Source organism: Lissotriton helveticus, chromosome 1_1 (genome assembly GCF_964261635.1).
Source record: "Lissotriton helveticus chromosome 1_1, aLisHel1.1, whole genome shotgun sequence".
In the NCBI taxonomy this organism is placed as follows: Eukaryota; Metazoa; Chordata; class Amphibia; order Caudata; family Salamandridae; genus Lissotriton; species Lissotriton helveticus.
The window spans coordinates 775,033,459-775,051,676 of NC_136057.1; the positions used below are offsets into that span (position 1 = coordinate 775,033,459).

The 18,218-nt window shown below is 46.0% G+C and overlaps 1 protein-coding gene across 8 annotated transcripts in view; it reads right to left on the reverse strand.

The window, feature by feature from the left end:
* The window catches only part of ST7 (suppression of tumorigenicity 7), a 606,638-nt gene that overhangs the window by 122,487 nt on the left and 465,933 nt on the right, over nucleotides 1-18,218 (reverse strand). For 6 of the 8 annotated variants that reach the window (XM_078674344.1, XM_078674348.1, XM_078674349.1 and 3 more), the window contains 2 exons: nucleotides 13,418-13,520; nucleotides 1,448-1,600 (listed from right to left, as the gene is read on the reverse strand). In XM_078674344.1, the coding sequence (XP_078530470.1) occupies nucleotides 1,448-1,600; nucleotides 13,418-13,520 (256 nt within the window). The remainder of the gene's footprint in view (nucleotides 1-1,447; nucleotides 1,601-13,417; nucleotides 13,521-18,218) is intronic. The other 2 variants (XM_078674347.1, XM_078674346.1) reach the window with 2 other exon arrangements.

Below are 18,218 nucleotides of genomic sequence, written 5' to 3' on the forward strand. Positions count from 1 at the left end.
GTGGGGCGTGGGAAGCAGTCTCTCGGTGTGCACCCGGGCCCGAAGGTGAGGGTGTGACCGAAGCCTTTTTGGAGGGTGTGGAGGAAGGGTCGGGGTCAACGTTCTTACTTATGACCCGCTGAGCTGGAGTGATGTCCTCGACGTCTGAGTTTCCGGCATCAGAGGAGCTGGCGCTTATTTCGTCCCGCTGCTGTTCTGGCACGTCGACGCCCTCTTGGAAGATGTCGTCCGGGATCGATGCTGAACAGCAAGCCATTGTTCTTCGAGCTCGTCGGTCCCCAATTGTCTTCTTGGAGGGGAAGGCGGCACAAGCGGAGCAGTCTTTGGCCTTGTGCTCCGGTGAGAGGCAAAGGTTGCACACCTCATGTAGATCGGTGTGGGGAAACTTCGATCTACATCAAGGACACCTCTTGAATGGCCTCCTTTCCATGAGCCAGAGAGTAAGGCCTCGGTAGGCCCGAAGGCCTTCGTCGACGACTGGAATCGAAGACTTCGAAGTGGTGAAGATCCGCGACGATGGGGACTGCGATCGAAACAATACTGTCGAACTGGGTGAGGATTGCGTGCCGAAGGAGAATCGGTTTTAAACTGGAGTGCAGGAAACACATGCGAGCCCGATGGCGGAAAAAAACAATCTGAGGATGGAGCCGATGCCCATGTGCAATATGGTCAAAAGGAGGAGTCACATATCTCGTGACTTCCAAAGAACTTTTCAGGACAAAAACAAACTGCAAACATCCGGGCCCAACATTATGTGGCGATCTATGCACAGTGTGTAATCTGCAGCTCATATGCCTCGAATATACACTTTTTTGAACTCTGAAGCGACTTTATCATTTTACGTGATGTTTGTTGATTTACATAGGAAACATTTTCATGAATAGGCTGGTGCAGGGGCAGTAACATCTGAGCCAGACCCTTGGCTTGGCTTCCCCTGTAAATCTATTGTCTCGCCTACCTCAAGGTATTTTCATACCCTGTATGATAGCAAAAAACGGCTGCAGGATTCATACAGAGCAAAGTATGGGACGAGCAAAGTAATGTTTGATAATTTTGTAATGGGCTCCCCCTAGTGACAGATATTCAAACTGCAGGTGAAACCCGACATCCTACTTAAACGATGTGGTATTGGGCATTATTTTTAATGCATCAGTTACTTACCGGTGATTTCACCCTAATTAATTACTTAATGAGGCACAGCAGCCTCATTAATTAATTAATTGGGAGGGGGTGCATAACAAGGAGGTAATGATAAATTACTGAATGATTTAGACCGCCCTGCAAACTTTGAGTTAGAACATTCATTCAAAAGAGCTGATACACAGTTAATGTTCTAATTGAGCCAACCGTCCGCTTCCAATAATTACAGCCGGTATGCACACTTTCAGATATAAGTGACTTCCTTCAAGCATTTATTTTCATTGAATATTTCAGAAAAGAAGTACTTACTGCCTTCCCACGTACAATGTAAGAGATTTAAGGCACCCTCCACCCTTTTCCAGTGCTGAAGATGAAAAAATGCATATGCTATTGCTTCGCTGTCCCCTCTCTTCAAGATATGTTCTGGGGGTAATATTAAACTTTTCATTTCTAGTAGATACTGCAACAGAAACAGAACAAAGCAGTCATTTTTCGAAACGTGCCCCACATAGGAAAGTAACTAGGTCAATTTAAAAAAACAAGACACACTTTATTGCCTCTACTTCTTTTGCAAATACTGCTGATCTATATGAAGCACATTGACATTTACACTGAAAATTACCAAACCACTTTTTGGAAGCTGTGATTATTCACTTCAGCCCAGTCCTCTCCTCTTATGCAAACGGTGTCCTATCTTATCATTGCAACTAGTTAATTGGGTGTCTTTACTTTGAAGGCAGTACATAGGGAGTCTTTACTTTACATTGCAGGTAAGGTAAATATTATAGCCTTATAGCCCGCCGTAGCGGGCTATACCGGCTATTAAAGGCCCGCTGAATCGTTAAAGGCCCGAGCTGAAGGCGAGGGACTTTAACGAAACAGCAGGACTTTAATAGCCGTATAGCCCTGCTACGAAGGGCTATAAGGCTATTAGAACATTTTGCCACTAGAGGGCAGAATGTTCTAACAAATTAAACAAAGGGTTCTCGAAGCTCGAGGGGATATAAATCCCCTCGAACTTCGAGAAGCCTTTGTAGAACATTGGAATGTTGCTCTGCGGGCCTTTACCGGCCCGTAGAAGCAGGGAGCACTCAATTGTCTGCAATGGAGCTCCCAACATTCCAATGTTCTAATGTGAAATATCTCATTTTAAATGTCCCTAACTGTATCTATATAAATGTATCTATCTAAACACACATACACATACAATATACACAAAGGCATATATGTACACAAAGGCATGTATGTACATAAAGGCCTGTATGTACACACAGACACACACACACACTGAATAGCTTAAGTATAGTTAAGATATAGACTAAATACAGTTAAACAACATACAGAAAATTAGGAAATAAGCACAATTAAACTAACAAGCATTTACAATGCAATGGTCTCGGCATCATTAAAGGTAGAGCTATTGGCATTGTTCATGACATTTCTTTAAATCATAAATAAATGGCATTGTCATTTACATTGCCAATAGCTTAATCGTTAAATAAATGGCATTGTCATTTACAATGGGCAACTGCAAGACTTTGTTTGTAATGTAAGCCATGCTTTCGTAGTACTGTTGAATTTCATTATCCTCGCCTAGTGCTATTTTTCAGCCGTATATAGCGTGAGTTTTGTGGAGGTGCACCCTGCACGCTCACGCACTGCTCACCCTAGACACTCACACACTGCTCACCCTGCGTAATGGGAAAAGACCTAGCTCTGCCCTTTGGGCTGTGTTGTAATCGTACAGTAGGTTGTGAGTAGCTGCGCTTGATTGGTTGGGGCATCCCCTCTTTGCTGCTCCCCTCACGAGGGCCGGCTGCATCCATGAAGCTCCCACGTGTTCAGCTGTTCTTTGTTTTAGCTCCTGTGTGTCAGTGCACCATGTAAGCGCACAAGCATACCCTGCTCTCTCTGGAACAGGCACTGCGCACTCACTACTCTGCGCACTCACTACTCTGCGCACTCACTACTCTGCGCACTCACTAGGTGTTGGGGTCGGTGTGGACTCTCTCTGGAACAGGCACTCGGCACTCACTACTCTGCGCACTCACTACTCTGCGCACTCACTACACTCTGCGCACTCACTACACTCTGCGCACTCACTACACTCTGCGCACTCACTACACTCTGCGCACTCACTACACTCTGCGCACTCACTACACTCTGCGCACTCACTACACGCTGCGCACTCACTACACTCTGCGCACTCACACTCACACTCTGCACTCACACTCACACTCTGCACTCACACTCACACTCTGCACTCACACTCACACTCTGCACTCACACTCACACTCTGCACTCACAGTCAATTTGTTTTTTTTTTAAAACATTGTGCCCCCGAAGTGCAACGCGATTTTAAACAGCCTGGAGAGTATCAGTCATGAGTCGCACTTCATGCCATTCGGACTCCCAACTCTGACGGACTTCATCAGGCTGCTATAAGTACGTTTTGTTTCGTCCCTTGGTGTTGCGCACTTTGTTTTTTAGCCGTTTGCACTTGGACGTCGGATGCCGCAACTTAATTACTGGTGTTAAACTTTCTGTTCGCTCTGCGAACCATCTATTGTGTCTTGGCCCACAGCCTTTGGCCACACAATAACGAATGTAATAAACCAATGCCACTCAGACATGCGGTGTGAACACTGCATTTTAAGAGAAGCGCAAGGCCCTTCGCGAGGCCAACAAGGACCGTATTTCTTATTCATGATTGGTCCTAAACTCCCTTAAATGACCCATTTTTCTGAATATACCGTGCATATTGCTGGCAATAAAACACGTTGCAGTGGACTGCACACATTGCCTACCGTTACCAATTCTAAAAAATGTTGCACGTATGAAACAAAGAAAGCTTTGGCAGGGAGCCAGCATGCGCGCACACACATGTGAAAAAAAGAGTAAGTGCATAGACGTGAATGCGCGACGAGCATCTGGCTTCAATTACCGCAGCCCCTGACAGCTGGTAATTGATGAAATATAGACTTCTGGACGGAATATGCAGGAAGCGGAGCAGCTCAAAAGCCTATGACCTATTGCGTGCTGGCTTGTAAAAACACAGCCATGCGCAAGCCAATTGACATGCAGCTGCCATAAATTCCGAACACAATTCACGCGCTTCTCTGGAATTCGTAGGTTAGCTCGGCGAACTGCTCTCTAGAGGACTCTGAAGCCACACCCACTTCGTGGGATGTAGGCCGAGCCCTAAAAAGGAACATCTAGATACGATAGATATGAATTTAGGACTTTGGGAGTATGCCTACCTATAGGAGTAAATGGTATATTAGAGGGTTTTTTTGGGGGGTGGGGTGGGGGTGGTTACTGTTCATATTGTAGCAGGACCAAAGCTAACTTGCTAGATCAGTGTGACTTCGCATATTTGGCAAAAAGTAATTGTTGCGTGTGTTAGAGGTCCCTGGCCTGGCATTTCAGGGTGTAATTTTTTTTGGGAGTAGGACCAAGAATGAATTATACATTAATAGTACCTGTGCAGAGTGGCACAGTGGGTGAATAATGATGGACCGGAATGCGACCGGAGCGATTGCCAATGGCTGATATTAATTCAAGCATTCCTTCCATCACCTTGTTGTCTTTTACAGCGAGTGTTCTACTGCCGCACACAATGCACTTTATTTTTAAATATGCTACCGGTAATAGTAAGCTATGCATTTATTTCTGTACACTTGTGTGCTAGACTGAGATGTTTAATTTAAACGTCCAGTATGTTTCCTAAGGAGAGAAGAAACACATTGTATAATTAACCCCTTCGGAGCTGATGACGAGTCCAGCGCGTCATGGGCGTAACCTGCCCTACGCTGATGACGAGCTAAGCTCGTCACGTAACGCGGGTTTTTTTTTTAAAATCGCAGCGCGCAGCGGGAAAACCGCTAGCGCGCATGCGGTTAAAACTACTTTTAAACAATTGTATTGAGGTGAGTGGTGGGGACAAAATGTTTTCAAGTTCACGGTCAAATTGCCTGTCAAGGGAGAACCCATATTTATACCATGACCACGTTCGACAGCGCCATCACACTTTCAAGGACTACTATGTCCCTGATCGACAACAGAAACCGAGATTATATTTATTAGCGAATCTCTGTATTTGACCCCATCCACAAGGATAACGTACAGTATAAAAAACATGCAGCTGCAGTTCCAAAACACGATCTAGTCATAAGAACATTCGATCGGAAAGCCTTTCACAAGTGCTTTCTAATCAATTTAACTTTGAACCGCCATGGAACCTGTGGAAGGGTAAAGAAAAAAAGGAAGAGATAAAGCATCACAGGTCCGGCTCCCATGACACCCTCTGGAGCCCTCCTGGCCTGCCCAGTCTATAGCTCGGATTCAAGGGAAACATCCTTTACTACACATCAATTACAATGCGGTATGTTACATCGCAGTTTTGACTACGCAAGTCGTTATATCGACTTGCACTGAAGGGCACTCTAGACTAAGGAATAGTGTAAAATACTATTCCAACACCTTCCCTACTGTACGTAGACTGGAGTTGGAACAGTAATTCACACTATCCCTAAGTCCAGCACCCTTAAGCGCATGTCGATATAACAACTTGCGTTGTCAGCACTGCGATGTAACATACTGCGTTGTAATAGAATGCTTTGTATCGTCATACATCCGGAATCAAGCGCTGCCAAGGAGCTCACCAGCCACCCCCCATGCAATCTAACTGTGCAAAGCACAAGACCCAATGCCTCCTGCTAGGTTATCAAGGAAAGCTTTGTCGGAGTCCACTTGAGAGAACACAAACCGCTTCTCTAATGTCACTCACAAGAAGTCCCACCGATGACTCAAGGTGCAATCAAAAGTTATCTAGTTGCACCAATTCGCACTAGCTTGTGGATCCCTCTGTTGCCGCTTTTCTACAGGACAAGTGCTTAACTGCACTGTCAGGTAACACCAGAGTAGTGCTCCGGCTCCTGGCACCTCTGTATTCTACTCTGCTACAGCTCAATTCCCTGCACCTTGCTTGAGAGTCCCTCTAGCTTCTTTCCCACTGGCTTCATAGCAGCCGCAATGGAATGTCACTCCTACCAAATCATCTCTGAAAGAGTTGGAGAAGCGCAGGAGTGCTCGCTCCTGTGGTGTTTGGCTTTATTCATCTGTTGGCTCCTGCTTCTGTTTTGTCGCATCTCTAGAAGGACCCCGTGGAGAGTGGAAAAAATCATCAACTCCATGGTGCCCGACATTACGACACCATAGAGCAAACCCAAATAAATTCAAGATTGGAGAGTGAGTGCTGTCGAATTCCTCTGCTCCAATAGTTAATAGTGGGTTCGAAGCTCAAAAGCAACTGGGAACTTTCCATGCGACTGCGACGCAATGCAGCACTCCAGCGGCCGGTCCAAAATAAGATTGAGAGGGACCATACCCTGGGCGAAAAGAAAATTGTGGAGGCAGGTAGGGAGGGGGGGGGGGCGTTGTGGTGTGACAGGCGTGGTTGCTGTGGGAAATCCAATAGCTTGATCCACCTCCATCCCCGACTGTTGTATATTGCTCTAATACTTTTTTCCCTCCATGAAGTATTTATGTCATGGCGACCTTACATTAGTTTGAATGTGCCTGTCTGTATATTGAAAGAATGAGTTGGATGAGTGTCTCCTGAGTTTGAGCTGGTATGAGTAAGTGAGTGAGTATGGATTGTGTGGGAATGTTTATCAGACAATGAACTTTTTTTATCAAAATGAATGTATAGGTCTCTATAGGTTTTTGTAATATCCTTTTATTAAACTGTAAACCAATTCATTATGAAGAATACATTTATACAAAAATGTAAATGACTGAATTCTCTGGTATCTGGATTTGAGTAGGCTATTGTAGCTCTATTGATATTATTGGATCCCTTCATGGGACCTGTGTAAATCTTAAAGGCAGGGTGTCCGTTCTTCTTTTTGTGGTTCTGCTTCCCCCGCTTACCTGCCTATATCCTACCCCGCCGGGGGACCTCCTTCTATTTTGGTGACAGCACGAGGTGCAAGGAAGATGGGAGGAGGGTAGGGGGTTGATGAGCTACATTAAGGGTTGATTACAAAGTCTTTGATGGGATCCGATTGAGATCAAGTGGGATGGACAAGCTGCTGTTTGCATGACATTAAGTCAGGCAGCTCCCTGCTGCGCCCCTGGGCCAAGCTCCCCCATGCCCAAGGCCAGCCCTGAGCACACAGTTGGAAATTCGGTAAATGGTCAGCTACAAGAAGTGAAGCCTATATCCCACGGCTGTCCCAGCCACCTGCCCAATCAGGATGCTGTGGTGTTCAGGAAGTAATTATTGTCCCATTGCTATGGCAGCACCTTAAGATGATCAGCACTCTTGGAAATTACTGCACTACAGTGCGGCACCAGGGTGGCCACCACTGCATTGTCCCCTGCGTATGTGCTGCACACCTCCTATGTCCTTAGGGTCCGAAAGAGCATCCACTGATGGTGATCCCATGGAGTTAACACTAAGTCACCATCGCTCCAACCTCATCAGAGAGCATCCGGTAGGTTCTGGGCCGCGGCGGTATGTCACAGCACAAGACCAAAAGGAGCGGATCCCAGAACCTCACAAGAGTAGTGGACATCTTGAGCCTCAGTCAGCTCGGGACCCGCTAAAGTCACGTTTAAAGAGACTCTGTGGCTAGTTCGAATGAGAAGCCCAACGCATATCACTGCTACAAACTGAAAACAATAATTAAATTGCTGCCTTGCAAATTTCATGTGTCAGAAACTCCTGCGGTAGTTAAAAGGTCAATCTGGCTGAAGGCAATCCAAACGTATAACAGTATGGGAAACTCCACCACAATGAGCTATGCCTAGCACAAAGTGCCAAAAAATAACTGCTTTAGCCAAAGTAAATGACACATGCAGTCTTCAGAGTTTTAAAAATCTATCCTTAAAGATAGGGCTGGTAAAAGTTTAACTTGATTGTTTCAGCACATTCATGTAGAAATTTCAATGAAGTTTACAGGCAGTCAGGTATAATTTCAATATACCCATGGGAACCTACAGCATAGAAAGAAAATCTGTTTCCCTCTTCCATGTACAAGCATCCCAAACGAGCTTTTAAAAAAAAAAAATTTTCAAATACCTTTATTGAGAAAAATCAAGGCAGACCCAGTACATCGTGCGATATCGCCGTGCAAATATACAAAAACAAAAAGCAGGTCAATCTTTGTATTACAAATAGATGTCAACTGTCATCACATTTAAGCATTCATAAGGGTAATATCACAGCTCCACTTCACCGAGATCCCACCCTCGTGGGGAAAAAACACAGAACAGTAGCAGCAGAGAGGGGCGGAGGAAAGGGGGGGTGGGAGCGCACATGGCAGGGAGGGGCAGTCACTCACCAGCGCCAGCATCCGCCGCGGACCCAGGGCCAGCAGGGAGCGCGGGAGAGGCAGCGCCACTGGAGCAGGGACGGGAGAGAAGGTAGGTGACCAGAGGGCCCCAGATGTCAACAGGTCGGGACCTAGCAGGCATTAAATCCCAGAACTCTGGCACCGAGAGGCGTCCTCCAGCCAACTCTCAACCTTGGGAGCAGAGCGGCGACCCCAACACATGGCCACCCTACGCCTAGCAAGGACCAGCAGCATCGCAATCAGGTGGCGAGAGACGTCAGGGCAGAATTTGACGAAACCGAGAAGGCACAGAGGTGGATCCAGGCGCACCGTCGCACCAGTGATTTCAGAAATTGCAGAACACACCGCCTGCCAGAACTCTGAGACCTTAGGACAAAGCCAAGCAAGATGAGCAAAATCTGACGCAGGGGCAGTGCAACGCACACAATTGTCACCAGGGGTAAGCCCGAGCCTGTGGAGCTGCACCGGGGTGCAGTACAGCCTATGCAAATATTTGAAATGTATCAACCGGAGACGGTAGTTCGGCGACAGCCTCTGTCTGATTACAACAGTAAAGCCAGTCTGCCGGCGAGATGTCGGTACCAAGATCAGCACCCCATGCCTCCCGAGCACGATCAGAAGAGATGGGGTGGACACTAGCGTGAGAGCATATAATTTGGTAACTAGTTTGTGCGGAGTTGAGGAGGTGTATATGAAGTGTGGAGCTGGCATGGTGGGTGAGGGCTGAGGGAAGGTGGGGTGCAGCTTCCGGCACGTGGCACGCAGCTGGTAGAATAAAAGCGGGTCAAGTGGCCCTGAGGCGTCAGGGAGCGTATAGAAGGTGTTCTCCGGGTAGAGATCTGAGACTGTCGTCAGGCCCAAGCGCGTCGCACTCCTGAACATGCTACAGGCCTGAAGTGAGGGGAAATCTGGGTGGTTCACTATGGGCATAGAGTTGGCAGAGGGCAGGGGAACGCCAGACAACCGGCGCAGGCCAGACCAGGCCAATCGCAGCGTCTCAACCGTGTCGACCTCAGCCCGAGGGGCACCGCAGGTGTGAACAAAGCTGTGGACAGGGGCCAGGGAGATGCCACATCTATCTCCACTGCGACATGAGGCTGATAAGGGGAGGGGTGGATCCAGAAGTGCAGGAAGCTGGTCTGAGCGCACAGGGCATAAAGCCTGAAGTCAGGCGCGCCCATCCAGCCAGCAGACATGGGTAGGGTAAGGATGTCATAAGTCACTCTTGGCTGTTTACCCGCCCAGACTAGCGAAATGATTAGGGAGCGTAGTTTGCGAAAAAAGTGGGAGGTGAGGGGGATAGGGATATTTAAAAACAAATAGAGAAATTTAGGAAGTACAACCATTTTAGCGATTGCGATGCGGCCCGCCAAGGACAGCGGAAGCCGGCTCCACGATGGAATCCTGGATTCCAGCCAGTCCACCGCACACATAAAGTTTGATCTCCACAGTTCATCCAGATCCCTACTTAGCCAGATGCCCAAATAGCGAGTGGGGCCGGAAGACCACACAAAAGGAAAATCGGGTGAGAATGGCACAGTGGCGTCAGTCAAAGGGAAAAGAACCAACTTGCACCAGTTCACCTGGATGCCCGACAGCCAACCAAAGCGAATGATCTCCCGGACCAGAGGGCTAAGGTTCTCTTGGGGATGGCGGACGTACAGCGTGACATCGTCGACATACATTGAAACTAGCAAGGAATGGGACGAGAAACCAATACCCCTATGAGCGTGGTGCTGCCGCAATCTGGTGGCCAGGGGCTCCATCGCTATAGCAAAAAGCATAGGCGATAGCGGACACCCCTGACATGTACCTCGGGCGATGGGGATAGGGTCGGAGACTTGGCCATTGACGTGGAGACGTGCCGAGGGGCTGGTGTAGAGGAGTCTGACCTTGCGCAGAAAGATGTCACTGAAGCCCATATGAGGCAAGATGTAAAATAAGAAAGGCCACTACAACGTATCGAACGCCTTCGTGGCATCCAGCAAGGCGGCAACGGCCGGTAGGTTGGGATTAATTTGGTGCAAAACCAAAAATATTGTACGGAGGTTGCGCGAGGTAGCCCTACCTGGAATAAAACCTGATTGATCAGGAATGGCAATGGTGGGCATGAGTAAAAGGAGGCGAGAGGCAATCAATTTGGCAAAGATTTTGTTCTTTATATTGATTACGGAAAGGGGGCGATATGAATCATGACGCTCAGCAGGCTTATAGGGTTTGAGAAGCAGGGTTATCAGCGCCTCGCGCAGAGAGGTCGGGAAGGAGCCGTTGTCAAACGAGTCACTGTACATTGCAGCCAGATGTGGCTCCAAGATATCGGCTAAAGTTTTGTAAAACGAGGCTGGCAGGCCCTCCAGTCCAGGGGTCTTGTCGCCGGGTAAACTACTAATGGCAGCCAATATTTCCTCCCTAGAGGACGGTTCATCAAGGAATTTACGGTGGTAATCTTCCAACCAGACCAGCGCTATAGAATCGAAATATTGGTCGAATTCCTCTCGCGGCAGGGGAGTGCCAGCGGAGTAGAGCTGAGAGCGGAAGTCGAGAAAGCGAGATTGTATGTCCACCGGGGAGGTAGTCCTGTCCTGGTCACTGTCACTCAAGGACGTGACATAGGAAGCAGCACGCGGAGAACGTAGAAGGTTAGCGAGGGTGCGCCCCGGGCGGTCCCCCTCTCCAAAGCGGCGCACCCGATCCTCCCAGCCCAGGATGGAAAGTTCACGTCCAGCCTCATCGGTGAATTCAGTGTGTTTTTGACGCAGAAGCGCCAGCGTCTCGGGACTGGGGTGTCCCGCCTGGGCGGCATCAAGATCTTTGATTTCCTCCTCAAGCTTAGCCAAAGTGGCACGAATACATCGATGGACGCTGGCCTGTTTAGAGATCGCCACGAATGACTGCCTTAAACCCCTACCATAGGGTGGAAGCAGAGTCCAAGGAGCCCGCATTGAGATCGTAATAAATTGTGATCGTGGTCTGGATGTCCGCACAGAAAGCAGAGTCCCGAAGGGCATTAGGAGGAAGGCGCCAAGTAAAGGCCCGTCGCGGGGAGTGAGGAGGGCGAATGCGAATCTGAACTGGCGCGTGGTCAGAAAAGGTGCGAGCCATGTGCACCGCGTCGGCGAGCCAGGACACGTCGGGATGGGAGTGACGCCAGGCATCGTAAAGGGCATTGTCAGTTAGAATGGATAAAAAAGCTGCAGCAGCTCGCGGGTGGGACGAGTGAGAGCCCGATCGATCCAAGGTCACGGAAAGAGCAACATTAAAGTCCCCCCCAAAGGATAGCTGCAGGACCACAGGAGGAGATGAGATGCCAACGTGAGTAAAAAATTCCGCGCCATCGCAATTGGGGCCGTAAACCGCGGCAATAGTGACAGGTTGTGTAAATAGTAAACCATCATCGCATACCTGCCTTCCGGGTCTAGGATCACCCTGGCGGTCTGCCACAGGAGGCCCCACCTTATCAGAATGGAGACACCCCTGGCATACAACAAGTAGGTGGCGGAGTGGGAGTGAAGTTTAGAGATGTTCCCCGGCAGCAGGTGCGTCTCCTGCAAGAGACATATATCCACTTTGTGCCGTTGTAAATGTGAAAGAATCAGTCGGGCTTTACGGAGGTCATTCAAGCGCCGGATATTTCAGGACCAGCAAACTACACTGGCTGACCAGTCAGCCAATGAGGGAAGGTAGCCATCCCAATAGATCCTGGGACCTCCGTGGCTTCCCCTCGCAGAGCTGCAGTTAAGGAAAGTTTTATGTGTTTTTTGTTTTGTGCGTGCATGTATGTATGTATGTGTATTTGTGAGTGAGTGTTGTGAACAGTCGTGTGTGGATGCATGGGTGTGAGTGAGTGTGTATGTGTGCTTGTGTGACCCCTCCGCCTCTCTCCCAGGTAAAAGCACCGGCCGCCACTGCCTCTGAGAAGGATTATGAAGTGACAGAGGAGAGCAAACTAGGTATGATCTGTCAATGAGGTTCGGAAGCCAAGAATCAATAAGCAACAGTAGGCTGTGTTGAAAGGGATGTGAGGAGAGCGTTCATTTATTTTTATGATTTGTGTCAAGACGATTTAATATATTGGGTTAATTTATTATCATAATCATTAAAAAATGTGCATACATAAGACAGCAGAGACAAGTGCAACGAACAGAAAAACCTAAAGGATGAAATAGATTTAGAAAAAATTAAGAGCTTAATATACAGAACATTAAAGTGGGAATTAGCATGCATGCATAACTCAAAAGAATAGACTACTACTACAGATCAGAAAAATAAACTGCAAGTCACGGAAAATCTTAGCATAGTTGGTGTTTGGAAGTCATCACGGCAAGACATATATGTTCCATAAAGTAGTGATCGCATTAGTATGAGGGCAGTTAGTGATACAGGCAAGGGCGGCCCCATCTGATACAGTCATATGTGCACCATCCCAACAACTATGTCTTATTTTGAGCCAATAAAACAGGGTCTCAGTAATACACCTTCGGAAAGCAATCTCATTAAGAGCGGAACCTCATGACGTGTGGGCTGCAAAATAATGTGAAAGAAAATGCTTTTGTGTTTTTAGAAACGGTAAAAGGTGTCATTCACATGCTGTCAGGTTACAGAAGCAGACGCCAGTTGTCTTCATTTAGATCTGGCTGCACAACAAGAAGCAGACGAGCGAGCTCAACAGATACAGTCTTTGACTGGAAGAAGCTACGCGGGTACCAAGTCCACTGCATGCTTCCACAGTGTTCTCATTTAACTGCATGAACAATAAAACAAATACAATAAACTATTTAGGGCTAAGTGGATGCAAATCATAAAAACAGCAGGGTTTAAAAACACTGGCAGCCCTCTTCCTCAAACCTGATGAGCCCTCGCCGCACTCCTGTTTAACGTGCTGCTTGTTTACGGTCGCATCTCACACACACACTTACTTTTGGCACGTGTGGGTTGAATTCTACCGCTCTGTGAATGGCCTCGACGGCATTCATCTCCGCCGTACTCAGCCCTCGCCGCGACGCTGCCTCTGGAGAGAATCTTGAGAAGCAGAGACAGAAAAGGACCACTTCAGAACAGTTTCGATTCCAAAAAGAAACCACATTAAATCAAGCATTATATCACGAATTGGTAGGTGCCCCTTTGCTCTTCCCTTTTCCTTTGAAATAATAAGAATCAGTGAGTCACCTCCTGGGTCAAGTCTAGTCTGCCAAAATAAACGCTCCAAAAAAGCCAGGCCTTGCCCATGCTCCGTGTAGCTCACACTAAATATTCGTGAAAATTAGAGTGCCCTTAGCTGGGTTAGGCATCAAGCTTGGCATAACAGCAGATGCCTCCGCCAACTAATGGGCCAAGCAGACATCTCAACCAGGGTCACTAAAATTATGCGGCGGGGAAGATCAAATTACGAGTCAAGCAAGGGCAAATTATGCGGAGGAATGCGGCACGTTAGGATTACTTCTTTATTTTGCCAGATTTATACATGTTAACATTGGGGAAGAAGCACCCGCTAATCATCAAACTACAGTATACCACCCAAATGCACAATAAGTAACAGACGTGGGACCAGTCATCCTTCCACTGCATGGCAACAGTTGCAGTGTTTTTAGTAACTTTTGATCAGTTACAGCTGGAAACAATTTTTGTTGTTCAAATCCATTATATAGCAGATGATGGATTAGTGGCAAATCCATAATTATGTGAAAAATGCAGCAGCCGGAAAATCACCTAATTCCTCAGACCCTGATCGCAACTAAAGAACAAACACACCATGCACTCAGTGTCTCTCTTGTCTCATACCACCCAGTCATGGTTGCGTAAGACAGGCATAAATCACAGGAAAACAATGTTGACAACCACAGGTACAAGCAACATTCAATAAGTAGATAGGAGATACGTAGGCGTGGGTACAGGTGATCTACAAGGCATAATGTACTAATTGCATTCTCCCCAACTTTGAACACAAACTGTCTCACTGCAGACACACATGCCAGGAATGGTATTTTCGAAAGGTTAAAAGTGGCCTTAGTAACATGATAACCTATATATATGCATTTATTTATATGTCCATGTATGGGTTTTAATGACTCCAAGTCACTGTACAAATAGTAGATTAATTTAGTAGGTATTTTTTAGGATTCGACTAGACAGCACATGCTCTGTCTCAGTAAGACATTTTGTTTACATACAGTGGGCTTACAGCCCGCCAATATCTTACCGGTTGTTCGCTTCAGCATTGCTCTCATTTGCTTCACTCCCCTTTGTCATGGCATGCATGCCTCACGTCCTCTTCTTGTGTTTGGTCCACCCCTGGAGCATGGACCCAGTACTAATGTCCTTCAACTGCTCCCGTTTGAGCTACTTATTTGGGTTCAAGCACTCCATATGAGTGCCTTGTTATCCGTCCGTCTCCCATATACCCATCTATGCTGCTTCTTTTCCCTCCCCCCCTGCCCAACAATGTAAGCAGATCAGCTCATCTATTTCAGTCAATAGGTCAGACGTTGCGGCACAGAATATGCATATCTTTGTACTGTAAAGTGCGGCTGTGATTCTGCATGCCTTCCAAAGAGAGACTGCTTCAACATTATTTCTTGTCCAACAAATATCATTTACCAAGTAAAACATAGTTTCTGCTTCATTCTTCGACTTTCTCTAAAATACATTTCTCGCCAGCGCTGTGCCTCAGTGAAACACTGACAAAACCCATGAGTGGCTACTCTTCAGAGATTAAGGACCCCCATAGAACTTGAACTGAGACACGGTCATCGGCTTTTCACTGCATTCCTACACTCCACGCCACTCTGCTCTACTGTACCACATGGCTGAAAGACATTGGCAAATCCAATAGCTTTCGCACACATCGAAACCTACTGGCTTTCCTGATGCTTGTTTTTTGTTTGTCGTGAACTGAAGCTAGCACCCGTCTTAGCAAACATACTGGGGCCTATTCACAAACTGTATTTTGCAGTATGTTTAGTAGTACTACAATAGCACTACTCACGTACTAAAAACTGCTGTCACAAACCTACGTGAGAAGACCTCTGCCTCCCCTATCTTTCTAGTGATACGCAAACAAATGATGGACGGAATGCAGAATAAATCATAGATTCACCCCCAGTCAAGAGATCTGGGTTAAATCCATCATTCTTCTGCTCACTACGCCACCCCAGTTTGGACCCAGCCATATGCAAATCAGTCTTGACCCTGTGCCTCATGGGAACAGTCCAGCCCGAACTGCCAAGCCAGGTCCTCCCTGGACCAGAAACAAGCATCCTGGGACCGGACTCTGGGTATTACCCTTCATCAGCCAGACTAGCTTGAATCCAGTGGCAAAGTGAGCAAGGGACCCACGTCTGGGCATACCCATCCCACTTAGGGGGGAAAGTGATAAGCAAACAAATGGACGGAATGCTGAATAAATCATACATTCACCCCCCAGTCAAGAGATCTGGGTTAACTCCATCGCTCGTCTGCTCACTACGCCACCCCAGTTTGAACCCAGCTATATGCAAATCAGTCTTGACTCTGTACTCATGGGAACAGTCCAGCCCGAACTGAAAGCCAGGTCCTCCCTGGACCGTAAAGAAGCATCCTGGAACCGGTTTCTGGGTATTACCCTTCATCAGCCATTCTAGCATGAATCCGGTGGCCAAGTGAGCATGGGACCCACTTCTGGACATACCCATCCCACTTAGGGCAAAAAGTGATACGCAAACAAATGATGGACTGAATGCTGAATAAATCATGCATTCACCCCCAGTCAAGAGATCTGGGTTAAATCAATTGTTCTTCTGCTCACTACGCCACCACAGTTTGGACCCAGCTATATGCAAATCAGTCTCGACCCTATGCCTCATGGGAACATTCCAGCCTGAACTGCCAAGCCAGGTCCTCCCTTGTGGCATAGAATATGCATATCTTTGTACTGTAAAGTGCGGCTGTGATTCTGCATGCCTTCCAAAGAGAGACTGCTTCAACATTATTTATTGTCTTCCAAATATCATTTACAGAGTAAAACAGTTTCTGCTGCATTCTTCTACTTTCTCTAAAATACATTTCTCGCCAGTGCTGTGCCTCAGTGAAACACTGACAAAACCTAGGAGTGGCTACTCTTCAGAGATTAAGGACCACCACAGAACTTGAACTGAGACACAGTCATCGGCTTTTCACTGCATTCTTACACTCCATGCCACTGTGCTCTATTGTACAACATGACTAAAAGACATTGGCAAACCAAATAGCTTTCGTATACATCGAAATCTCCTGGCTTTCCTAATGCTTGTTTTTTGTTTGACGTGACCTGAAGCTAGCACCAATCTTGGCAAACATACTGGGGCATTTTCACAAACTGCATTTTGCAGTACGTTTAGTAGTACTACAATAGCACTACTCACGTACTACAAACTGCTATCACAAACCTACGTGAGAATACCTCTGCCTCCCCAATCTTTCCAAGCAGAGACCTCTATCCAAGTTGCAGAGGTGTCATATCAGTTTGTGAGGTGTACACACAAACAGGTAGAAGTTTGGTCAATAAATATAGGAGGAACCTGGGGGAGTGGCTGTAAGATAGGGAATATTTACTACTAAATGGGACAGTATTGGGGCGAGTTAAAGAGGGGCTTAGGGAGGGGGAAGAAGGGGTTTAATGAGGGAAAAAGAAATACAAACACCCATCCACAAAAGAGCAAGTGCCCTCTTTTCACAAATTGCACTTTTCAAGTTATTATAGCCAAAAAGGACACAAACAGTCATAAAAGTTCTCCAGCCCAGCCTTGCCATATGCCCAGCTCTACATATAGCTACACACAAGAACTGCAACACTGTCCCATTGAAAATAACAGCAGCAGGGAATTAAAATCACACCTCATAGGAAATAAAGTTAAAATAAATTATTTAGAATTTTAAATTACCTCTATATATAGGTGTTAAAAGTTTGAATCGATTTAATTTTTTTTAAAGTTGAATGAATTAATATTTACACTTTTTGTTTAAACATAAAATAAACTTAATACAAATTAAAAATGAAAATTAATTACCCAATTACGTTAACATTAAATATTAATTAAATCTAAAAATATAAGGGTAGGAGTTTTAAAAAAAATACTGTAAATAATAATGATAAATGTATTTAATATATTTTATTTCTTTAATTGTGTATTAAACATTACATTTGATGAGTTAATGAGTTGTAACATTTCATTTGTTTACTTCCGGGTTAATACAAAATTTCAGTACATTTATATTTTTAATTTTACGTGTAAATATTTAAAATATTTTCTTAATTATTTTTTTTCTTCAGCTTTATCATCGGGAAATTTCTGCCCAATGAAGATCTCATCTACTTGTGAAAATTTAGTAGCAGTATTCATTGTTCAATTAATTAAAATAAAAATAAAAAAACACATCTACAATTTATAAATGATATGCAATTAATTAAAAGAGGAAGTCAATTTATTAAAATTTCAAAATATTCCTGTTACTTTTTAAAACAATTGTTAAGAATTTGCTGGTCAACTAAGCTTTGTGTCATTATCTGTGTTCAAGATCAGTTTAAAAAAGGTCTCTCTCCTCTTTAGCCCTGCGGCAACAGCAGAAGAGGTGCAAGATGGTTTAATTTTGGAAGTACACTGCCTGCATTGCTGTGATCTGTGGACAAACTGGCTCAGTTTCTCCTAAAATCTTTTGATGAAAATAGCAGGAAGCGTGTCCTTATGATACTAAATAGGTTATGCT